Source organism: Sus scrofa, chromosome 18, assembly GCF_000003025.6.
Source record: "Sus scrofa isolate TJ Tabasco breed Duroc chromosome 18, Sscrofa11.1, whole genome shotgun sequence".
Lineage (NCBI taxonomy): Eukaryota > Metazoa > Chordata > Mammalia > Artiodactyla > Suidae > Sus > Sus scrofa.
The window spans coordinates 40,551,146-40,576,711 of NC_010460.4; the positions used below are offsets into that span (position 1 = coordinate 40,551,146).

The window sequence follows — 25,566 nt, forward strand, 5'->3', positions numbered from 1 at the left end:
AGTAGGAGTTGCCCTGGGACTTTTCTTTTGTCTTTTTAGGGCCACACCCCTGGCATATGACGTTCCCAGGCTAGGGGTTGAATCGGAGCTATAGCCACTGGCCTATGCCACAGCCACAGCAACCCCAGATCCAAGCCATATCTGTGACCTGCACTACGGCTCACAGCACCACCAGTTCCTTGATTTAATGAGACCAGGGATCGAACCCACATCCTCATGGTTACTAGTCAGATTTGTTTCTGCTGAGGCATGACGGGAACTCCTGCCCTTGGACTTTTAACCCATCCTCCTTATTTCAGCTCCTCCTTTACCTTTACTTTCAGAGGTATCTAATGCTGCCAGCTCCTGAGCTCTTTGGAAGTTCTGCAGATAGAAATTGAGTTGATCCTTAGTTCTTACCTCTGATACTTTAGAATTCAATTTCCTATATTCTTTTTTTTTCTTTTTTTAGGGCTGCACCTGCAGCATGTGGAAGTTCCCAGGCTAGTGGTCGAATCGGAGCTGTAGCTGCAGCCTTCACCACAGCCACAGCAATGTCAGATCCAAGCCACCTCTGCCACCTGTGCTGCACCTCACAGCAATGCTGAATACTTAACCCACAGAGTGGGGCCAGGGATCGAACCCACATCCTCATGGATACTGATCAGGTTTGTTACCACTGAGCCACAACTGGAATGAATTCAATTTTCTGGTATCTGCTTTTTATTTAATGTTTATCTGCATTGTGACATTTAACAGTTTTTTGCATTTGACTTTTTTTTTGCCACACCTGTGGCATGCAGAAGTTCCCAGGCCAGGGATCAAACCTGAGCCACAGCAGTGACATTGCTGGATCCTTTACCACTAGGCCACCAGGAAACTCCCTGCATTTAATTCATATGACTTTTCCCTGTCCTTTTGGGTTTGTGGCCTTTTGAAAAATGTTTTATTGTGCTTAATTTATATATAATGAAATTCACCCATTTTAAGCATACAATACAGTGATTTTTTTTAGTAACTACTGGGTGTGTGCAACCATTGCCATGAATAAGTTTTAGAAAATTTTATCCCCCCATTAGGATCCCTCATAATATTTCCAGTTAATCCCTGTTTCTAGCCCCAGACAACCATTAACCTACTGTCATTATCACATTGGCTTTTTTGAATATATCATATAAATAGATTCATAGAATTTGAGGTCTCTTGTTTCTGACTTCTTTTTTTATATATTTTTTGGCCGCACCTGTGGCATGTTGAAGTTTCCAAGGCAGGGATCAAACCCACACCATAGCAGCAACCCAAGCCACTGCAGTGACAATGCCAGATCCTTCAGCTGCTACACCGCAGGACTCCTAAGCATGATTTTTTCTTTTTTTTTTTTTGTCTTTTTGCCATTTCTTGGGCCACTCCCGTGGCATATGGAGGTTCCCAGGCTAGAGGTCGAATTGGAGCTATAACCACCGGCCAGAGCCACAGCAACGTGGGATCCGAGCCTGTCTTCGACCTACACCACAGCTCACAGCAATGCCAGATCCTTAACCCGCTGCGCAAGGCCAGGGATCAAACCCGCAACTTCATGGTTCCTAGTCGGATTCGTTAACCCCCGAGCCACATGGGAACTCCTAAGCATTGTATTTTTGAGGTTCATCTGTAGCATAGCGCATGCCAGTAGTTCAGTATCATTTCCTCCTTCTGCTTACCTTTGGTTTAAGTGCTCTTCATTTTCTAGATTTTTCAGCTGAATTTTAGATGCTGATTTGAGATCTTTATTCTTTTCTCATATCAGCATTTAAACCTATATATTTTCCTCTAAAGACCGTTTTCTCTGCATCTCATAGGTTATGTTTAATTTTCGTTCAGATCAAAATGTAATTTCCCTTGAAATTTCTTCTTTGATCCATGGATTGTTTGGAAATGTTTTGTTTAATTTCTACATATTTGTGGATTCCCTGGGTGTCCTACTACTGTTGCTTTCCAGTTTGTCTTCTTTGTGGTAGGAGAACATACCTTGTATGATTTGGATCCTTTTAAGTTCATTAACTCTTTTTTTTTGTTTTCTATTTATAACATGGAGTTCTTGGGCCAGGGATCAGATCCAAGCCACAGTTGCGACCTAAGCCACAGCGGCGTCAATGCCAGATCCTTAACCTACTGTGCCTGACCAGGAATCAAACCTGCATCCCAGCACTCCCAAGACACTGCCGATCCTGGTGCGCTTTTGGAGTGGTCGAGTGTTCTGTAGGTTTCTGTGAGGTCTAGTTAGTTTGTAGTGTTGTTGCAGTCTTCTGTTTTGTTGTTGATCTTCTCTCTACTTGTTTTATCCATGTGGAATATCAAAGTCTCTAATTATTATTGTTGTGTTGTCTAGTTATCCCTTCAATTCTGTCAACTTTTGTTTAATCTATTTGGGGCTCGGTTGTTAAGTGCATATATATTTATAAATATGTTACATTTTCTTGATGGATCGAGCCTTTTATCATTATAAAATGTCCATTTTTTTCTCTTATAACAATTTTTATCTTAGAGTCTCTCCTGATTTTAGTATAGCTGCTCCAGCTCTCTCTCTTTCAGCTTCTATTTGGGTTGCTCTTTCTCTAGATTGTTTACCTTGAACTTTAGATTATTGATTTGAGAGCTCTGTTCTTTTCTGACATTGACATCTTTCATCCTCTTATTTCAATTTAATTTTGTCTTTGAATCTAAAGTTTGTCTCTTGTACTGGGAAAATATTTTCTTATCCATTCTGTCAATACCTGCTTTTTGATTTTTCATTCAGATTAATACTAATATAATTTCAACAGAATACAGAAACTCTGTTCCTGTATAGCTCCATTCTCTCCCCCTCCTTTGGGTCATATTGTCATACAAATTTCTTTTTTATGTAAGTCCATTATCACTGTTTTATAATTATTTCTCGAGGTAGTTTTGCTTGTGTTTTTTTTTTTAGGACTACACTCACAGCATATGGAGGTTCCCAGGCTAGGGGTCCAATCAGAGCTGTAGCTGCCGGCCTACGCCAGAGCCACGGCAATGCCAGATCCGAGCTGCATCTGCAACCTAGACCACAGCTCACGGCAACGCCTCAAGGTAGTTTTAAATGAGATAGGGTAATAAAAGAATTACCAAAAAGTGTATTTATACTGTCTTTTTTTTTTAATGGCCACAGCCATGGCATATGGAAGTTCCTGGGCCAGGGAGTGATGTGAGCCATAGCTATGACCTACACCATGGCTGCAGCAACACTGGATCCTTTAACCCACTGCAATGGGCTAGGGTTCAAACCCATGTGCCTCGGCAGGGACCCGAGTTGATGCAATCAGATTCTTAACCTACTGTGTCACAGCAGGAACTCCTACACTGTCTTTTGTAATAACCTATGTTATTACCTTTACTGGAGCTCTGTACTTCATATGGATTTGAGTAACTGCCTAGTATACTTTATCATATCAGCTTTATTATTTTTTTGTAGAGCAAGTACATTAGCAGTACATTTTCAGATTTTGCTTATCTTTAACTGTCTTAATTTCTCCCTTATTTCTGAAGGGTAATTTTTTTTTTCAGGGCCACACCTGAGGTATATGGAAGTTCCCAGGCTAGGGGTCAAATCGGAGCTGCAGCTCCCAGCCTAGGTCACAGCCGCAGCAACACCAGATCTGAGCCATGTCTGCAATCTACACCGAAACTCATGGCAACACCAGATCCTTAACCCAGTGAGCCGGGCCAGGGATCAAACCTGTAACCTTATAGATGCTAATTGGGTTCATTACCACTGAGCTACAACAGCACCTCCCCTGAAAGATAATTTTCTTGGCTTTGGAATTCTTGTTTAATAGTGTTTTGTTTTGTTTTGTTTTGTTTTAGGGCCACACCCGTGGCATACAGAGGTTCCCAAGCTAGGGGTCCAGTCAGAGCTGTTGCCGATGGCCTACGCCACAGCAACATGGGATCTGAGCCACATCTGCGACCTACACCACAGTTCACGGCAGCACCGGATCCCTAACCCACTGAGCAAGGCCAGGGATCCAGCCCGAATCCTCATGCATGCTAGTAGGGTTCGTTAACCACCGAGCCATGGCAGGAACTCCAAAAACTTCCCAAATTTGATGAAAAATAATCTGTAAGTCCACAAAGCTCAAGGAACTCCAAGTAGGATGAATTCAAAGAAACCCATCACAGGGAAAAAACTTAAAAAGCCAAAGATAACAAAATTTTAAAAGTAATGAAAGAAAAACAACTCATCACATGTAAGCAATCCTCAATAAGATTAACAAGGGAGTTCCCATCATGGCTCAGCAGTAAGAATCCAAGTAGTATCCATGAGGATGCAGGTTCCATCCCTGGCCTCACTCAGTGGGTTAAGGATTAGGCATTGTTGTGAGCTGTGGTATAGGCAAGCAGCTACAGCTCCACTTTAACCCCTAGCCTGGGAACTTCCATATGCCCTAAAAAGACCAAATAATAATAATGAGTAACAGATTATCTCTCATCTCAAATGATGGAGACCAGAAGGCAGTAGAATGATATATTCCAACTGCTAGAAGAAAAACTATTGGAGTTCCCATCATGGCACAGCGGAAATGAATCCGACTAGGAACCATGAGGTTGTGGGTTCAACAAAAAAGAGGGGGAAAAAAATTGAGGAAATTTTTGGTCATCATTTCTTCAAACATTCTAGCACTCCTTTCTTTATGTGTGTGCTGTGAAACCTGATGGTATCCCACAGATCTCTGAGGCTCTGCCAATTTTCTTCATTCTTTTTTCCTTCTGTTCCTCAGACTGAACAATCTCAATTGTTATCTGTCTTCAGGTTTGGCTTATTCTTTGTTCTGCCATCTCACATCTGCTCTTAAGACCTTCTAGTTAATTTTTTAGTTAGATTATTGTACTTCTTAATTGCAGAGTTTTTTAATTTGTATCTTTTTATTAATTATCTATTTTTATGACATTTTCATACTTTAATTTTTTAGATGTAATTTCCTTTAGTTCTTTGAACTTATGATAGCTTAAATTCTTTGTCCAGTAAGTCCAGTGTCTAGACTTGCTGTTTCTTTGAGTGTTTTGTGATTTTTTGGTGAAAACTGCACATTTTAGATAATACAAGGTGGTCTGAAAGTCAGATTCTCCCTTCTACTTAGGGTTTGTTATTGTTCCTTTTTGTATTTGTAGTGACTTTCCTGGACTGATTCTGTAAGTCTGTAGTCCCTGTAGTGTATGGTCACTGAAGTCTCTCCTCAGCTTAGTATAATATGACAGAGATTTCCTTTAAATCTAAGAGATTTCCTTCGATCTAAGAACCTTCTACTCCTGCCAAAAGGTTATATGAGTGTGTTGCGACGTGCCTTAAATGCTCACATGGTTTGGTGTACATATCTGCCTTAGCCTTTAGTGCTTGCTTGTGCAGAGCTTTACAAGGAACCAGAAGTCAGAAAATAAGGCCTTCACTGTGCAAGTACACAGCCTTACACATGTGTGTAGTCTTCTAGCTTCCCAAGATTATGTCAGAATTTTTGAGAGCCCTCTGTGGACATCTCTTTACCTAGATGTTTCTTTTAAACTTTTGGCTAGGCTTTTGTTTACCTAGTGATATCACAGCCATAATAAGCCGTGATGTTAAACAGTCGCAGGAGATTATTTCTGACAAACAGCCTAGGAATAGGGCTTTTCTGTAGAGCATACTACATGACTAGTCAAATAGCAACAATACCCTGCTAATGTGACTCTGTGTTCTGGGGTTAGGGCTTTTTGAGGTGCTCAGAATTTAGTCTTCCCTCTTCAGTAGTGTGGCATTGGTGCTTTTCACAGCTGTCATGATTACAGGGCTGCTTGGTTTTTTCTTATTTGTTTTATAGGAAATTCCCAGGCCAGGAACTGAATTGAGCCGCAGTGGTGACCTGTGCCACAGCTGCAGCAATGCCAGATCCTTTAACCCACTGCGCCAGGTCAGAGATCGAACACGCACCTCAGCAGTGGCCTGAACCGCTGCATTTGGACTCCTAATACCACATCGGGAACTCCCCAGGCTGCTAGTTTTTAAGACTATTATGGAAGTAGGGAAGAGGGTTGGGAGTAGATCCAGTTAAAATGCCAGAAATCTTGCTGTTCTTACCAAGGCTCACTAGGTTTTCTTGAATTAATGCTCCTTAGATTGTGAAGTAAATGCTCCTTAGATTGTTAAAGTAAGCCATTGGTTACTTTACAAGGTTTCAAGTAAGTTGATTGGGAAAAATTTGTAGCTATTTCCACTGCTTTTATGGAGGTTGTCGCTTGGCCATTCTTGAGAGTCTTCCTGGATTATACCTGATAAAAAAATGCTTTTCCTTGTCATTTTTATGAAATCTCAGGAAAGAAATGAAAGGAGATAAATGTGTTTAGTCTGCCATCTTTACCCAGAAATCTGCAGCTTTTTTTTTTTTTTTTTTTTTTTTTTTAAGTTTGAAAACCACCGCTCTCTTTGATGAAGTGGTTAGTTACACTTCACTTAGTATTTTTACAGTTATTTGAATTGATTTGGAAAAATGAAAGTTTTGGGTTGGGACCATATCCAATTTTACCAAGAAGTAAATGAAGCTTAAGTTTCAGGCCCCTCACTTGTGCCTTTCAACAGCCTACGGGGACCATAATGATATATTGATATGGTCATATGATTTGTAAAATTTGCCAAGATTTGATTTTTTGGTTTCCTAAAGAACTCCCTACCCATACCATCACCAAATAATTTATTTTTTTAATTCAGTGAGTTTTATTATATTTATAGTTGTACAACCATCATCACAACCTAATTTTAGAACATTTCTATCCCAGTCCCCCAGTCCATCCCTCTCCCACAACCTGTCCCTTTTGGTAACGCTAAGTTTTTCGAAGTCTGCATCTCCAAATAATTTAAACTCAGACACCATAAAACTTGGGCTTATCCTAGATAAGATATATGTATTCATACTTTCATTGATACATTATCTAGAAAAGTGGTTCTCAAACTTTAATAAGTCTGCAAATCACCAATAATTCCTTCGAAATTCAAGTATGTGTCAGTGTTTCTGGGGTAGGCCTGTTACTGCACGTTTCTAACAATCTCCCGTATGTTGTTGATTTTGCTGGTCCATGGACCATATGTTGACTAGTAAGAATCACTTCTCCTTTAAAGAGAGTTTTTTCTTTCCTTTAAAGATGCTGGCTTGAAGGAGTGTAATCCTTCTTTCCTGAACGTTAAATGGCAGGACAGAGAAAGACAGGGACAGCTCAGAGGCAGTCAACAGAGAACCCCCCCAAACTTTTTTTCCCAGTAGTTTTCCTGAGATCAGGCTCTCAAAATTAAGTTCCCATACAACCATTTTGTTTTTCACTTTCAGTACAGTAGTCAGTAAATTACATGAGCTGTTCAACACTGTTATAAAATAAGCTTTGTGTTAGATGATTTTACCCAATTGTAGGCTAATGTAGGTATTGTGGGCACATTCGGGGTAGGCTAAGCTAAGCTGTGATGTTCAGTAAGTTAGGTGTATTAAGTGCATTTTCAACTCTTATGGTTTTATTAGGACGTAACCCCATCATAGGCCAGGGAAGATCTGTAATGTCCTTTTTTTAGGTTCTTAACATGGTTCATCCACTGATTGCATTTGCTTTTAGATTTGGAGTTTAATAAAGAAAAACACTAATATGATCTATGGATTCTTTATCGTCATTAAAGGAAACTTATTTTACAGAAATATTTCCTCTTTTCTTTGTTTTCAGGTTGGCGCTGTAAACGGTACGGTCACCGAACTGGCGACAAAGAATGCCCTTTTTTTATCAAAGGCAACCAAAAGTTAGAACAGTTCAGAGTAGTAAGTACAGCTCCACCATATCAATTTACTTTTTTTTATGCACTCAAAAATGTTTATTAGTAATTTAGTTTAGAACACAATAATAGCACAAACAGTACAGTTGAGAGTCAAAGCTATTTTCATCCAACTTAACAAGCTTAGCACCTATTTTCCTTGGTTATCAAAAAGCATGTCAGAGTTCCCATTGTGGCACAGCGGAAACAAATCCGACTAGGAACCATGAGGTTGCGGGTTCAATCCCTGGCTTCGCTCAGTGGGTTAAGGATCTGGCATTGCCTTGAGCTGTGGTGTAGGTCGCAGACGCAGCTCAGATCTGGCATTGCTGTGGCTGTGGCATAGGCCGGAGGCTACAGCTCCAATTAGACCCCTAGCCTGGGAACCTCCATATGCTGCAGGTACGGCCCTAAAAAGAGAAAAGACAAAAAAAAAAGCATGTCAAGAGTTCCCTCGTGGCTCAGCAGATTAAGAATCCTGCATTGTCATTGCTGTGGCTCTGGTTACAGCTATGGTGTGGGTTTGATCCATGGCCCAGGAACTTCTGCATGCTGTGGGTGTGGCAGAAAACAAAGAAACATGTCATAGGAACGTAAACTTTTCGCAGTGTAAGAACGTTTAAAATATGAAATATGGAGTTCCCTTCATGGCTTAGCAGTTAACGAACCTGACTAGTATCCATGAGGACGCGGGTTCAATTCCTGGCCTTGCTCAGTAGGTTAAGGATCTGGCAATGGCGTGAGCTGTGGTGTATGTTGCAGACGTGGCTCGGATGTGATGCTATGGCTGTGGTATAAGCCAGCAGCTACAGCTCTTATTTGACCCCTAGCCTGGGAACCTCCATATGCCCGAGAGCGAGGCCAGGGATTGAAGCTGCTTCCTCATGGACACTAGTCAGGTTCATTACTACTGATCCACATCGGAACTCCTGGATGTAATGTTTGCCAAGTGCAGTGAAGCGAAGTGCAGTAAAACAGGGTATGCCTGTACATTCATGTGACAGATTAGTTCTCTAACAAAAAATTAACTTCTTAATAAGTGTTATTTACTTATACCTTGGAAATAGCGATAGTTTTTCTGAAGCAGACATTATTATTTATTCAATCACTTTTTTAAACTTAAATAAAAATCATGTTTCATAACTCGAATCAGTGTTTTAGTTTTCCAGGCTTTACCTAAAGATTATGTGTCTTTAAATTGTAAGATAGAAGTGTATAAATTATATATGCTCTTTATATGACAGTGACATAATCTCTCATTTCCTCACTTTATTTTCAGAGTCACCTCCCAGAGGTGTTAATTCACCATTCAGTAACTGCTTCTGTCAAGTGAACTATGCAGCTCTTTGGATGTACAGAAGTTATCACCATATATCAAACTGGGGTCATATATCATTCTCCAGTTTTTAAGACATTTAAAATCTGTTTTCATTGTAGTAATCCTAAATAACTTACTTTGGATCAATCATTCCACTTCTAGGTGGAGTAACAAATTTACAGATACTTTACAGATACATTAGAACATAGTTTAGTGATAAATCTCAAAAAACTTATACATATTTGACTCAGAAATCCCACTTCTAAGAATTTCACTTAAGGATATAAGAGAACATTAATATATACACAATTATTTATATATATATAAGGATAGTTTTCATAATTACAGGATTTTTGTTGTTGTTTTTTTTTGTTTGTTTGTTTTTTTAATCTTTTTGTCCATGACTGCAGCACACAGAAGTTTCTGGGTCAGGAATCAAATTCGCACCACAGCAATGACCCAAGCCACAGCAGTGACAACGCGAGGTCCTTAACCTGCTGCGCCACCTAGGAACTCCTAATTGTTTATATGATTAGAAAAATAGAAACTAAAGAAAAATGGGAAACAACTTAATAGTCCATCATATCAACATAAATTACTGTAACAAATTATCCGTTAGGAATTGTGTTGTAGGAATATGTATAATATCATGGGAAAATGTTCATGAGAACTTATGTGAAAAGTAGAAGAGTTATATATATTCTATGATGATAATTTTTCATAAATTAATAATAATTGAAAAAGAGAGATCGGAGTTCCTGTTGTGGCTCAGCAGAAACTAATCTGACTAGCATCCATGAGGATGCAGGTTCCATCCCTGGCCTCGCTCAGTGGGTTAAGGACTGGGTGTTGCTGTGAGCTGTGGTGTAGGTCACAAACACAGCTCAGATCTGGTGTTGATGTGGCTGTGGTGTAGGCCGGCAGCTGTAGCTCTGATTCGACCCCTAGCCTGGGAACCTCCATATGCCACAGGTACAGCCCTAAAGACCAAAAGAAAAAGAGATCAAATGTTAATATTACTGTTACCTCTGGGTAGTAAAGTAACAGATTGTTTAAAATTTAAAAAATTTTCTGATAATATCTAAAAGTTTCCAAGAGTTCCTACTGTGACGTAACAGATTAAGAATCCAGCATCATCTTTATAGCAACACATGTTCAGTCCCCAGCCCAGCACAGTGGGTTAAAGGATCTGGCATTGCCACGGCTGTGGCATAAATAGCAGCTGTGGTTCGGGTTCAGTTCCTGGCCCTAGGAACTTCCATGTGCCACAGGCATGGCCAAAAAAATAAATAAAATTTCTGTAATCGCTTATTCTCTTTTATTTATTTATTTTGGTCTTTTTGCCATTTCTTGGGCTGCTCCCGTGGCATATGGAGGTTCCCAGACTAGGGGTCCAATTGGAGCTGTAGCTGCCAGCCTACGCCAGAGCCACAGCAACGTGGGATCTGAGCCGCATCTGCAAACTACACCACAGCTCACGGCAACGCCGGATCGTTAACCCGCTGAGCGAGGGCAGGGATGGAACCCACAACCTCATGGTTCCTAGTCGGATTCGTTAACCACTGCGCCACGACGGGAACTCCCTCTCTTTTATTTTTTTAAATTAAATTTTTTTTTTTTTTTGCTTTTTAGGGCCGCACCTGCAGCATATGGAAGTTCCCACACTAGGGGTCGAATCGGAACTACAGCTGCTGGCCTACATCATGGCCGCAGCAATACAAGATCTGCATCTGTGACCTACACCACAGCTTATGGCAACACCGGATCCTTAACTATGAGCAAGGCCAAGGATCAAACCCACATCCTCATGGATCCTAGTCGGGTTCATTATTCTTTTTTAAAATGAGATAATTCACAAACCATAACTTTTCATATACATGAATTCTTATTTTTAAGTAACCCAAATTATTTAAAATTATACTTCCAGTATATTTCCAGACATGGTTTGGGTTACTTACATAGTTTTGTGTACATGTAACTATTTCATTCTTATATATAGTTTTGTAATTCACTTGTTTTTTCTTAATACTATTTCTTAGTCATCCTCTCCACATAGAACAAAGTGAACTGCCTCAGTATTTCTTCCTTGAATAGTTTTTCATGATTCTGCCATGGTTTACTTCCTTGTAAAGGATATTTAAGTTACCCTCTGTTTTTCTAATTGGAAAATTCTTTTCTGAGCTTTAGTGAGTTTGCAGTGCTGATGCCCCTTAAGTAGGATTAGAACATGTTGAACAACCAAACTGGAAAAGAGTAACTGGCTGCTAGTAATATAGGGAATTAATGTTTAATTAGCTAACAGGCCATGGAGCCTAACCCAATCATAATCTTTTCTCACCCTAAGGCACATGAAGATCCCATGTATGACATCATACGAGAGAATAAAAGACATGAAAAGGATATAAGGTGAGGTTGTCCTGATGATAACAATATGCTCTTAAAGTCTGAAATTATGTACATTTGGAAACAGCCATGCCAGTATTAGATAAATGGTTTAATACACATGGTACTTTAATTGTGAAATACGTGGAAGATGGGACTAATCCCTGAAAAGGCCAGTGTGTGGGGAATGAGCAGTCCAGCCTGTTCTACTTGGGTTAACTTAAAGCAGTGGGCTTAGCCCAGCCCGCTCATGCCACTGATAGTTGATGTTGGCAGCCCACATGGTGGTATCTAGTTCTGCTATATGATTTTTTTTTATGGCTGCATCCACCACATATGAAAGTTCCTGGGCTAAGGACTGAATCCGAGCCACAGTTGTGGCAATGCCAGATCCTTTAACCCACAGGGAACAAACCCACGGCTCTGCAACGACCTGAGCCACCGCAGTCAGACTCCTAACTCACTGTACCACAGCAGAAACTCCTCTGCTGTATGATTGATTCGCTTTCATATGTTTAGTTTATCTTCTGCAGTGTCTTTAAGGATCTGTACTGTTGTACACATAAATAAAGATAGGGTGAAAAAACATGAGGTTTTTTCCTTTCCTCAAATTAGTGATATTGAATTAAAATTGCTAGGGGGTAGATTACCTCGAATGAATTTGAGCAGTGGGAAAATGATTTAGGAAAGTATGCATCTGTTATAATAGTAAAGACTATAGAAACATGCAGAAATATTTAGGACCGTGAAAATAATGCAAAATAGCTGTTATACTGGTTATGCTCATGTAAAATAGGTGTGGATATAGAAAAGTATGGGGGGAACACACAAAAAATAAATACTGTCTTTAATAAGGAGATTATTTTTGACATTTTTCACCCTCACTACTGTCCTTATATTTTTATTTGAATTTTTTTTAAGTTGAATGTGGTTCTTTGGTCAATCTTGTGTGTTTAGGATACAACAGTTAAAACAGTTACTGGAGGATTCAACCTCAGAAGAAGATGGGAGCAGCTCCAGTTCCTCAGAATGTAAAGAGAAACACAAGAAAAAGAAGAAGAAAGAGAAGCATAAGAAAAAGAAGAAGGAAAAGAAAAAGAAGAAAAAACGAAAGCACAAGTCTTCCAAGTCAAACGAGAGTTCAGACTCAGAATGACAAGAGTTGACTGACTTGGTCGGCATTCTCTTCTGCAAAATCAAACACTGTGGCCAAAGATGCGAGGACTGCGGAGTCCGAGAGGAACAGGAGGGACACCAAGAGAGGAAGAGCGCTGGTGGCACCGGTGCGGATTCTCAGCCACCTTCCAGGAGAGCTGTGAGCCACAGGAGAGGGAGCGTGTCTTGCCAGGTGCCAGCTCTGGAGAGCGCTGATGCCAGGCTGGAAAGCTCTTCTCATTGTCCTCCTCCCTGCTGATCACTGTGGTCTGTGATTGCTTAGAAATGCCTCTGGCGGGGTGGCCAGACCAAGGGACTCCCCGAGGAAGCTCCTCCAGGTGCTGCGCTGCTTCCACCCTCCACGGTGGGCACTTAACGCCCTTGGATTTCAGGCTTGACTTTCCTCTGTTGTTGAGGATAATAAAAGCTCATTATTTATTTTTTAAATCTATTTATTTCTTAATAATGCATGCATACACTTCAAATTTAAAAGGTATACAAGGTCATAAAAACTCTTCCTACTTACTTTCTCCCCCAGCTACCCAATTCCCTTCCACAGTGGCTACTAGTTTTACCAGTTTTTGGGGTTTTTTGGTTGTTTTTTTTAAGGGCCACACCTGCAGCATATGGAAGTTCCCAGGCTAGGGGTGGGGTCAAATCAGAGCTGCAGCTGCCAGCCACAGCCACAGCAACACAAGATCCGAGCTGTGTCTGGGACCGACAGTGCAGCCTGTGACACTGCTCCTCACGGATGCTAGTCGGGTTTGTTTCCGCTGAGCCACAACGGGAACTCCCCAAAACATTTTCAAATATAGAAGAATAACTATGTCAGCTACCCACATCATAAGATACATCCCTCGTGTTCTTGCTCTTCCTTCTGACCAAGCACAGCCCGCCTGTGCTCTTCTAGCTTTGTGCCACAGCAGAAGCAGCTCAGCCCAGCAGGGTGGAGCCTGCAGCTCAGGGAGAGTAAGCCCCAGGGTTTGCTGAGCCACATGGACCTGGATCTGGCTCCCAGGTGAGTGTCCCTCATGTCCAGCAGGGTCTGTTGCTCTTTTCAAGGTCCCAGGGACTTTCTACTCCCACGTCCAGCCTCTTCCCCTGGGAGTTGGATTCCCCCTTCTTTAAAGAAGAGCCATCTCTGACTCTCATCAATAACTCCTGGTCTTGGCCTTGGAATAGTACCTCAGTAACATAACTGGTCCAGACTGGCATCACCAGGGCTTGTTACTACTGGGAACTCTGAGGCCTGTTAATTTAGGCATGCTTTAAACTTACCCTTGGCATCCAGCTCTGCATGCACAGGATGGGCCCTCTGCCCTCTTCTCTTTGTCCCACAGTGTTACCTACCCAGTCCCAGCCTCTTCTCGTCTCTGGGAATTTCCTACTGTCCCACTCATGGTTAATGGAGATTAATTCTAAAACAATAAGACTGCATTCATGACTCTCACACCTTCGGGACACGAAAATCAGCTGGAGTGCTTGTTGAAACACAGATAGGTCCCCGTGCTCCCACACTTCCATGACGAGTCCCCAGATGCTGCTAATGCTGCAGGTCTGGGGACCACACTTGGAGAACCACTGCAGTGTGTCTTCACCCTCTTCCTGGACATCCTCCACTTCCTGCTTTCACTGGAATCTGGCCATGCCCTGCAGCTCTTGCAAGTGAACTACCGGCACTACTCCCTCTCTATGCTTTTCTCTGTCTTCTCTTTCTGGCCTAGATCCCGAGGCCCTCACTCAAGCCTGTCACCTCCCTTGACCTGTGGCCCTTTTGGCCAAGCTTTCTCAGAAGCACCGCAGACCTCTGCACCTATATCCAGATTGCTAGAGGAAAATCATCCAGCCACATAGATTGTACCCCCACAAATTCATCTCCAAACTCATCCTGTAAGCCTGCGTGGAAGACTTGGTTTGCCAGTCAGCTATTCAGACCTTCACCCTGGAACATCTCCCTTCAGGTCCTATCCAGGAAGGCATTACAAACCCTCAGAACTCCTTTCACCAAGACATCCCCCCACCCATCATCATAGCTGTGTGACCTCCCCCACCCATTATCATAGCTGCGGGACCTCCCCCCACCCATCATCACAGTTGTAGACAGAATTCTAAAATGGCCCCAGGATTTTTCCCCCTGTTCTCCAGCACTTAAATATGATGACTTTTACTCCGATGATTAGATTATTGCATAACCACAAGGAAAGGGAAATTATGTGGATGCTCCTGACCAAATCACAAGAGCCCTTTAAAATTCCAGAGTTTTCGCCAATCGGTCACAAGATAGGAAGTCAGATTTCAAGCCTAGAAGATTCCATGTGCCATTGCTGACTTTACAGATACAGACGAGGTCAAGGCTACAAGGTGGGGAATGCGGTAGAGCCTAATTCCTCACTGCAGCAAACTCTAATCAGAAGCCCCTGCCTAAGAGCACAGAAACGAGAAACTCAGTCCTAGGGCCAGAAGGAACTCAACATTGCCAACCTCACTCCAGGTGTGAGCCCAACCCTGGTGACATCTTGATTTTGGTCTTGTGAGATGCTAAGCTGAGAACCCAGTGGAAGCTGCCCAGATTTAAGAACTGTGGAGGTGTGTGATACCGAATGGTGGTTTCAAGCCATTAAGTTTGTGGTCATTTGTTATCAGCCAGAGAAAATTAATACAGTGGTTCAGTCAGGCTTGTCTCTTCCTGTCAGGCCAGCCCTCCACCTGTGCTGTGGACCCCGCCTATCAGCCAGCAGTCGAGGGCAGTGAATGAGAGCACTGGCTCTGGATCCAGACTACCTGGTTTTGAGTCCCCGCTGCACCATTCACGGGCTCTCAGATTGGGCAAGTTGCGCCTCCATCTCTTTGACTGACACTGTTCACCTCATAGAACCAGCAAGCGACTTGGTCTTGTAAAGCATTTAGGACCCACTTTGGCACATTTCAGTTGCTAAGTGAATGTCAGCTACTCCTGCTACTACTGAGGCTGCCCTCATCTCCTCCTGTCCCTTTGGGGGCTCTTCCTCCTTTCATTATCCCATCTCACTAAACTCTTTTTTCCTTTTGACTGCTATATTGCCACCAGCATTTAAAAATTATTTTTAAATTTAAAAAAATAATTATATTATAAAACTAATACAAACTCATAAAAAATTCCCCATTCAGAGCCATTTTACAGTAAAAAATTAAAGAGTCTACTTTTAATAGTTTGATAAAGTCTTCCATATTTCTTTAAAAATGCATTACCAAAGACAAAGGCGTGGTTTTTAATTAGTTGCAGTAATAGTTCTATGACTTTGTTTCACTTACTGTGTACCTTGGCAATCTTACTGATTACCACAAGCTTTGAATGGCCACAAAATTCCTTGGTTTAAAGATGCTGTAATTCATTTAACCATGGCTCTATCACAATTCAGTTGTTTTCTCTGTCATTTTTTCATATTGTGATTTACATATTTGACCTGTAGCTCCAATTAGACCCCTAGCCTGGGAACCTCCATATGCCTCCGGTGCAGCCCTAAAAAGCAAAAAAAAAAAAAAAAAAAAAAACTTACTAAGTTTCCTGCTGTGGTTCAGCAGGTTAGGAACCTGACATATGTTTTTAAGGATATGGGTTTGATCCCTGGCCTTGCTCAGTGCAATAACAGTCCAGTGTTGCTGCAAGCTGCAGTATTGGCCACAGATTCAGCTGAGCTCAGATCCTGCACTGCTGTATGGCTGGGGTGTTGGCCTGCAGGTGCAGTTCCAATTCGATCTCTGGAGTGGAAACTTCCATATGCTGCAGGTGCAGCCTTAAAAAGAAAAAAAAAAAAAGAAATGAATATTATGAACCCTATCCCACAAATTTTATTGCATAATAAAAATGGACTGATTCCTTAAGAGGTATTTTGCCAAGACACAAATAGAGATGGACAATCCTAATAGACCTCTATCCACTAAATCTAAGATGTCTGCCTTCTAAGTATTTTCAAGTCTTGTTTGTCCTCTTCCTCCAAGGTACTTTTCTAACCTCACATTAGTAGCTTTTAGGATTTTTTTGCCTAGTTGAAAAAATTACAGGGACGAGGAGCTCTAAGGTACCTCTGCCAAGCAGCCTGCTCTCAGAGCATGAGGAGACTCTGGTTGGACTGCTGTGTGACCCTGGGCTGGTCACTGACTGGGAGCCTCAGTCCCTCATGTGGAAGCAAGGACAGCAACGCTACCTCACCCATGGCTTGTTGTGGTCAAATGCGAGAACCCATGTGTGGTATTCAGCAGAGTCACTGGCATGAAGCTAGAATTCAAGTGTTTCCTGTGACCCTGGACTACAAACACTGCCCCACGGTGCTGCCACCATCTCTTTGGTGTCAGCACAGGGCGAGGAAGGGAGGCGTGGAAAAAGGGGTTAGAAAACCTTCAGGCTTGGTTGACAGGGAGGGTCCCTAATCTATTGAACCTCTTTGAGGATTCAGATTCCTTACCTGCCCCTGGAATGGAGAGTGGATTATAGGTGGCATTCTGGTACCAGGGACCCAGGAGAGGCTGCTGGGTCATGGGGATCATGGGGGGGCACATGAAAGAAAGGTCTGGAGTTACTGCCCTCAAAAGTTTCGTTGTTTCCTGCAAAGTTCATTGTCCAGGCTGAAAAACAGGTAGGTGTCAGTAGTTAGGGAAGGACAGCCGCCCTCTGCCCTGCAAAGTTCTGTGAAGGAAGAAAGCCATGCTCAACCCCCATCAAAACTGAGCCTGGGTGGCAGGTCCCTGACTTTCTCTTCCAGCTCACCTGGGATGGGGACAGGGGGCGCAGTCCTGCTTTACCGCCAGGGGAACAGCGTCCAAAGGCCTTTAGTGCTGAGCAAGTCTAGGCGGCAGCCCTTGGGCCCTGATGACTTGGAGGCATCGGGGGCGGGGGGCCCAAGCCTCCACATCTCCTCATGCTCCTCTTCCCTCAGGCCAGTCTGTTCCTGCGACCACCAACACTGTGCCCTGTACGACTCTCGCTCCCATTCGCCCCACCTACATTCTCTCGCTCCAAGTGTGCGACAGGAGGCCTCTGTGGCACCGCCGACGACCCACACTGGTCAGATCTCAGAGACAAGGGAGCCTAAGGTGCAGGTAGCGAAGGCTCCGCCTTTATCTGGGCACTAGGACAAGCACCTGCAGCCTCTCTGGCAGGTACCGCCCCCAGCCGTTAGCCAGCGCGTGCGCCCTGTGCACACTCCCAAGTCAGGTGGCTCCCACGGAAGGCGCTGGAAGAACCTGCTGAGGCCTGGTGGAGATGAGCAGTCCTTTGCATCAGCTTCCGCACATCCCTGTTGCATGGAGGCGCCTTGGCCTTCACTCTTCTAAAGGACAGAGCCCTTCCTGTCCCCCTCAGCCTCCCGGACCGTCCCCTCCTCTGAGTGTGCAGTTGGGACAGGTCGTGGCTGCTCCTCTGAGCTCCTGGTCTCTTTCCATCCTCGGGCCTAGAGCCGCTGACGCTTAAGGAAGAGGAGAAGCAGAGAGGAAGGAGGCCAGCCTGGGCGGAGGACAGACAGCCCTGAGAGGAGGAAGGGGCACAGAGGTGGGATGAACACGTTTGCTGAATGCTGGGGAGAGCAACCTCTCGGGGGAAGGGGCTCCTGCAGGTGGGACGCCACTGGCGGGGAAGTGGAGGGACAGAAAGGCGCTGGCGTGTGTGTGGGTGACGGATGGGCATCTCGGAAGGGCGCTGGCGCCTACAGAGTGCTCTGTGCGTGAGAGGAAGGAAAGCCATAGGCAGGGAATGGGAGGTAGTGAAGGGGCGTCCTGGGGTTGTGAGGAGGAGTTTGGCTTTTGAAAGACAGGGATTGAGTTCTCTGAGTCTCGGGGATGGAGAGACAGGGAGACACGACTGACGTGGAGGGAGAGGGATGTCAGGACGACGGGAGAGAGGAGCCCAGCCTGGGTCCAGTGCTTGGCCTTGGACAGAAGGAAGGCTTTGAGGGGGGAGGGAAATGGAGACCTGAAGGCAGGGATTTAAGTACTTGAGCATTTGATGACCTTGTCATTACTATTATTTTCAATCAAGAGAGGCGGGAATAGTACTTCTGGGGGGCACTGAAAGTTTGAAATGAAAAAAAAAAAAAAAAGTTTGAAATGACTGCGTTATCACGCTATCTGGGTTTGGCCAGATGTTGCAGTTGGTGAAACAGAGTAAAGGTTTTCTTTGTCCTAAAGAACTCTGGAGTGGACTGCTTGAGGGCTGGTCTGGTGCCACAGGGCTGGTTCTGGGTCCCACAACAGACCCCATCTGTTCACGCTTTACCCCAACATCCTTAGCACCAGCTTCCTTATTCAATTTGATTCTCTATCCAAATGCCCCCTGCAAGCAGAAAGCAGGAGAAAAATAAGGGAATGGCTAAGCGGAAAAGGGGGAGGGGCAGGAACCCCCACAAAGGGCGCCCAGTCAGCCAGTCAGTCATCAGTCTTGTTCTTAAAGATCTCTAATAGAAAACAGGTGCAGCTTCACGTGCTCTCTCTTTGGTTACCACCAGGTGAAGGATGTGTAGGTGCTCTTGTCCTCTGTGTGTAGGGCATATTGCCACTTGGAATAAACTTAGATGCTGTGACTAAGAAAGAGTGGAAAGGAGTTCCCATGGTGGCTCAGCGGAAATGAACCTGACTATTATCCATGAGGACAAGGGTTTGATCCCTGGCCTCGCCCAGTGGGTTAAGGATCCAGCGTTGCTGTGACCTGTGGTGTAGGTTGCAGACACAGCTCGCATCTGGCATTGCTGTGGTTGTGGTGTAGGCTGGCAGCTATAGCTCTGATTCGACCCCTAGCCTGGGAACTTCCATATGCCACAGGTGTGGCCCTAAAAAGCAATAAAAAATTTTTTAAAGAGTCAAGAATAGATATTGATTGGGCCAGTAATTAACAATATCTGTAATGCTGCAGGTCATGGCTATATTCTCCCACTTTACTCCGTGGTGTCCCCAGTCATCATCCTCCCTCCCTCCCTCCCTCCCTCCACGGGCAAGTGTCTTTATAAAGGGCCATAAACACTCAGCCTTCTCCACCTCCTCTTCCTTCACTCGCTGCAAATCCAGATTTTGTTACCATTATGCCCACTCACCCACCCTCACCAAGGACACTAATGAACCACTTGCTGCTAAATGGCATGGAAACGATTTAGCTCATTTCACTCAACCTCACCTCCCAGCTACCAGCCTGACTGGCTGCCTCTCTGCTGATACTCCTTAAAGTCTTTTACTCGCTCTCTTCCCATATTTCTCTCTTTAATGTTCATATTCCCCAGATTATAGTCCTAAATATTTCTCCCTCTTACTCCACCAACTCTCTCTTCATTTTCACCCATTCTCACGGCTTCAGCTGCAACCAGCATACTGCTCACACCAAATCTGTCTCGGGTCTCTCTACTAGGTATTTATATCTCAACAGCAGACTTGGGTTGTTGTTGGGATATGCAAAATGATGTCTTTTGTTATTCATAATAAGCCCCTTTCTACCACTTCAGGATTTATGCTCAGGAGGTATTTTGGGGTGGGGCTCCTAGATAACTCTAGGAAGGAGGCAGGTCACCAGAGAGACCAAACTTGGGATTAAAGCACAGGACCTTTCATCCCTGCCCCCCAGCCCCAGGCAGGGGAGGAGGAGGGGGCTGCAGATTGAGTTTAATAAAACTCTTGAACCTGGCTCTGTTTATTAAGGACCCAAGAAATGTTGGTTATTGATGCTGTTTCCTTTTCATGCTTTTTCAAAAGACAGCTTTTGAGAAAGAAACAAATGTTCTTCAGTGTGTAGATATGTAAAATGGTTCAACGGTTATATCCATACAATGAGAAAAAATTAAAGAATAGAAAAAATGGAGTATTGATGCACAGAACAACTTAAGGGCATTATGCCGAATAAGTCAGTGTTTTCCAGTGGGTAAGTTTGGGGTCGATTGAGACAATAAGACTGTCATACAAGGGAACCTATTTGTGGCTAAAGACCCTACTCCTGGATCCTGTTCTATATCCTAATTTCACTTTACAAAATTTCTTAGAGCGATATACCTATAACCAAAAAAGTGCTGGTGAAAACTGATGATGTTCAAGCAAGATGTATAGTGGATTTTCTATACTGTACCAATGTCAACTTGTTTGTTTTGTAATTGAGCTGTGGTTACAAGATATGGGATGGTGCTATTGAGGGAAGCTGTGTGACAGGTACATGGAAATTCTCTGTACTATTTTTGCAACTTCATAGGAGTCTAAATTTATTTTTTAAATAAAAATTAACACTGGAAATAAATGAAAAATACAAGAAGGAGGGAGGGAGGGAAGGAAAGAAAAGGAATGATACCTCCAACCTAGGTATTTTGCTAGGAAGGAAGGAATTAGATTTAAAAAAAAAATGTTGGTGAAGCTAAAGAAAAAAATACATAGCAGATAAAAGAATTTATACATTTATAATGTGGAAGAGCTGCTGAAAAAAAAGCTTGCAACACTTTTTTTTTTTTTTTTTTGTCTTTTGTCTTTTTAGGGCTACACCCATGGCATATGGAGGTTCCCAGAATAGGGGTTGAAAGGAGCTGTAGCTTCAGGCTTATGCCACAACAGCAATGTGGGATCCAAGCCGAATTTGTGACCTACACCACAGCTCACAGCAACACCGGATCCTTAACCCACTAAGCAATGCCAGGGATAGAACCCTCATCCTCTTGGATACTATTTGGGTTCACTAACCACTAAGCCACTCCTGGAACTCCTCCTGCATCACTCTTTACTGCTAATTGCATTACATGACCTTACGAATAAGCCACTTCAAATATAGCAGCCAGACTTAAATGCAATAAACCCTTTTCTTGTACTTTTACTGATTTTGTTTAATATGAGAGGGAAGTTACAGCAGTTTATAAATGCCATATTTCTCACTGATGTACTCCAGAAGCATAGGGATATTGTAATATGCCATACTGTTGGACCCCCAAAGATCATTCTCTTGCAGCCCAGATTAGAATGTTCCCTAACTTCCCAGCCTGAAATACCACCTGGTCACTCTGAATGCCCCAATGACCCATACTTAATGTAGATATTCTCATAGGGTGAATACAAAATTAATAACAAATAGGAGTTCTTTGTGGCACAGCAGGTTAAGGATCCAATGTTACCATTTCGGCAGCTCTGTTGCTGCTGTGACATAGGTTTCATTCCTGGCCTAGGAACTTCCGCATGGTGTAGGCTCAGCCAATAAAAATAAAAATAAATAAATAAGCCATTAGAATAAAGTAAGCAAGGCAGAAATGAGGTGAATTAAAAAAAATAAAAGTAGGGAGTTCCCGTCGTGGCGCAGTGGTTAACGAATCCGACGAGGAACCATGAGGTTGCGGGTTCGGTCCCTGCCCTTGCTCAGTGGGTTAACGATCCGTCATTGCCGTGAGCTGTGGTGTAGGTTGCAGATGTGGCTCGGATCCCGTGTTGCTGTGGCTCTGGTGTAGGCCGGTGGCTACAGCTCTGATTCAACCCCTAGCCTGGGAACCTCCATATGCCGCGGGAGCGGCCCAAAAAAAAATAGCAACAACAACAACAAAAAAAAAAGACAAAAAATAAAAATAAAAATAAAAGTAAACAAGAGCTGGAAGTTTTAAGTGCATGTGTCTATTACTCCTACTTAAATCTGAATCCATAGTCCATCAGGTTACTTTTTGGTGTACTGTTAAGTTACCACTCATTTCATTCCATATCAGAAAGTCATTCTCTAACCCATCAAAGATTATGTATCTTCAAAAGAAAGATGAAGTCGAGTATGATCCCCACCTTTCATCCATCCATCCAGACCTATCTCTGCATATGCCAAAATGTACCAATATATTGTCTTCAGTCAACAAATATTTATCCAACACCTACTATGTGCCAGGAACAATTCTTTGTGTTATGTAGTAACTTTTTATTTTATTTTTGTCTTTTTCTAGGGAGGTTCCCACAGCATATGGAGGTTCCCAGACTAGGGGTTTAATCGGAGCTGTAGCCATCAGCCTATGCCAGAGCCACAGCGACAAGGGATCCAAGCCGCATCTGCAACCTACACCACAGCTCACGGCAACACGGGATCTTCAACCCACTGAGCAAGGCCGGGGATGGAACACGCAACCTCATGGTTCCTTGTCGGATTCCTTAACCACTAAGCCATGACAGGAACTCCTTTATTACATAGTAACTTTTTAAATTCAGGATCTTGGTCATGAAGACATAAGATACAAAGCAACTGATACATATACATTTGAAATTTTTTTTTCTTTTTTGGCCGCCCCTTGCCATATGGAGTTCCCTGGGCAGGGATCAGATCCAAGCCAGTTTCAACCTGTGCCACAGCTGCAGCAATGCAGGATCATTTTTACCCACTCTGCCAGATCAGGGTTTGAACCTGTGTCCTGGTGCTGCAGAGACACCACTAATCTCATTGCACCACATCGGGAACTCTTGGAAATGTATTAAATGCTGTAACTACACATATTCTACCACCTGTTGTTGATGTTCTATTCATTAGCATGTTTTATTTTTTAGATTCCACATACAAGTGATATACAGTATTGGTCTTTCTCTGTCTGACTTATTTCACTAAGCAGAATCCCTCCAGGTCCACACATGCAGTTGCAGATGTGAAAATTTCATTCTTTTATACAGCTGTATAGTATTTCATTGTATATACACACATCTTCTTTATCCATTTATCTGTTGATGGACACTTAGGTTGCTTCCGTATCTTGACTATTGTAAACAATGCTTCTGTGAACAGTGGGATGCATGTTTTTTTTGAATTAGTGTTCTCACTTTCTTCAGATAGATACCCAGGAGTGACATTGCTGGATCAAATGGTAATTCTGTTTTTAAAGTAACCTCCATACTGTTTTTCACAGTGGCTGCATCTACTTACATTTCCACCAACAGCATACAAAGTTCCTCTCATCTCCATATCCTTGCCTATATCTAAAAGAACAAGAAAAAGAACAAACTACCAAAGTGAGTAGAAGGAAATAAGTCCTAAAGATCAGCGCAGAAATAAATGAAATAGAGACTAAAAATAGAATCCTATAATAACAACAAAAAACCCTGTGTTTAACTCCCTTAGCACTTATTCTCATTGTCCCATATTTATTATTATTCTTAGAATAATTGGTTCAGGGAGTTCCTGTCATGGCACAGTGATTAACGAATCTGACTAGGGACCATGAGGTTGTGGGTTCGATTCCTGGCCTTGCTCAGTGGGTTGAGGATCCGGCATTGCTGTGAGCTCTGGTGTAGGTTGTGGAGGCGGCTCGGATCCCTCGTTGCTGTGGCTCTGGTGTAGGCCAGTGGCTACAGCTCTGATTGGACCCCTAGCCTGGGAATCTCCATATGCCACAGGAGCGGCCCAAGAAATGGCAAAAGGACAAAAAGAAAAAAAAAAAGAGGAATTGGTTCAGAAAAATTGTAAGGATATAGGGATTACTGGGTCAGCTACCCACATCCCCAAATATATTCTCCACCTGTTGGCTAAGCACAGCCTACTTGAGAACTTCTGGCTTTGTCCTCCAGCTGAGGCAGCTCAGCAGGTTGGGATGGTGCCTGCAGCTGGGAGGGGAGTCTGTTCTCTGGTGAGCCAAAGTGCAGCCAGATGTTACTCATGAGCAAGAGTCCTTCCCTCTCCACTAGGATTTATTGCTGCTTTCGTCGTCGTCGTCACTCAGGGCCCCAGAAACTCACTGTTCCCACTTCCCGCATTTTTCCCTGGGGATTGGATTCCCCCCTCTTTGAAAAATAACCCATGTAGGAGTTCCTGCTGTGGTGCAACAAGGTCTGGGGGGTTTTGGGAGCGCTGGGATGTAGGTTCGATTCCCAGCCCAGCACAGCGGGTTAAGGATCCCGGTGTTGCCACAGTTGTGGCTTAGGTCGAAACTGCAGCTCAGATCTGATCCTTGGCCAGGGAATTCCTGGCCGAGGGATGGCCAAAGAAAAAAAAAAAAAAAAAAAAAAAGGAATCACTCACATAGGTCAGGCTGACTCCTTCTCCAACTCCTCTTTAGTAACTGCTAGTATTGGCTTTGGGAAATTTACCTCAATAACACAATTGGCTGGAGTAGTCCAGGACTTGGTCTTTCTGAAAACTCTAAGGCCAGTTAATTCAGCAATGCCTTTTACCCTTGGCTAGCTCAGCATGTAGCAAAAAATTCTCCGTACAGGAATTTTCCTATTCCTGTTGGTGTCCCATTCCTGATAAACATATTCTGTTACGCAATGGAGGAATAATATCAGTGATTCTCAAGCTTATAGAGCATTAGGATCACCTGGAGTGCTTGTTAAAACCTTCCTGTGCCCTACTCCTGGTTTCAGAATTTCTGATTTACCAAATCTGGGATGGACAGAGGAATTTGCATTTCAAACAAGTTCCCAAATGATGCTGATGCTGTTGGTTTGGGGATCTGATTTGAAGAACTGTGGATTTAACTATTCAATCTCCTGCTGAAGCCTTCCTCCACTTTCTGCTTTAACTGGAATCTCTCCATCCAGTGCAGCCCCTGCAAACTAATTCCTGCCTGTTCTCCTTCGCTCCAGGCTTCTTTGTCTTCTCTTTCCGGCCTGTATTTTGTGATCCATCATTTTAGCCTGTTATCTTCCTTGATCTGCCCAGCTTACCCCAAAGAACCTCAAACCAAACTCTTCCTCCTCTGTTCTAACTCCCAGACTGCTGAACCCATAAAGCTGATGGATGAAAAAAAAAATTTTTTTTTTTTGGTCTTTTTGGGGCCACACCCTCGGCATATGGAGGTTCCCAGGCTAGGGGTCCAATCGGAGCTGTAGCTGCCAACATACACCACAGCTCACCCCAGCGCCAGATCCTTAACCCACTGAGCGAGGCCAGGGATCAAACCCGCAACCTCATGGTTCCTAGTCAGATTCATTAACTACTAAGCCATGACGGGAACTCTGAATGAAAATTTTTTATCCTGGGAGT

The 25,566-nt window shown here is 43.3% G+C and overlaps 1 protein-coding gene and 2 long non-coding RNA genes across 5 annotated transcripts in view; 2 read left to right on the plus strand and 1 right to left on the minus strand.

The window, feature by feature from the left end:
• LOC100739098 (retinitis pigmentosa 9 protein) overlaps nt 1-13,096 on the plus strand; it is a 26,019-nt gene extending 12,923 nt beyond the window's left edge. For 2 of the 3 annotated variants that reach the window (XM_021078693.1, XM_005673269.2), the window contains 3 exons: nt 7,708-7,799; nt 11,455-11,516; nt 12,450-13,096. In XM_021078693.1, coding sequence (XP_020934352.1) covers nt 7,708-7,799; nt 11,455-11,516; nt 12,450-12,648 — 353 coding nt within the window. In that variant the 3' untranslated portion in view covers nt 12,649-13,096. The remainder of the gene's footprint in view (nt 1-7,707; nt 7,800-11,454; nt 11,517-12,449) is intronic. The other variant, XM_021078694.1, reaches the window with a different exon arrangement.
• Nucleotides 12,926-17,509, minus strand: LOC102162462. The gene is made up of 3 exons (XR_309071.3): nt 17,392-17,509; nt 17,090-17,249; nt 12,926-13,052 (listed from the first exon to the last, which is right to left on the minus strand). It is a non-coding gene; the product is annotated as an uncharacterized LOC102162462 (long non-coding RNA).
• Nucleotides 18,083-25,566, plus strand: part of LOC102162372 — a 28,151-nt gene continuing 20,667 nt past the window's right edge. The window contains exon 1 of the long non-coding RNA XR_001302400.2: nt 18,083-18,171. This is a non-coding gene — a long non-coding RNA (uncharacterized LOC102162372). The remainder of the gene's footprint in view (nt 18,172-25,566) is intronic.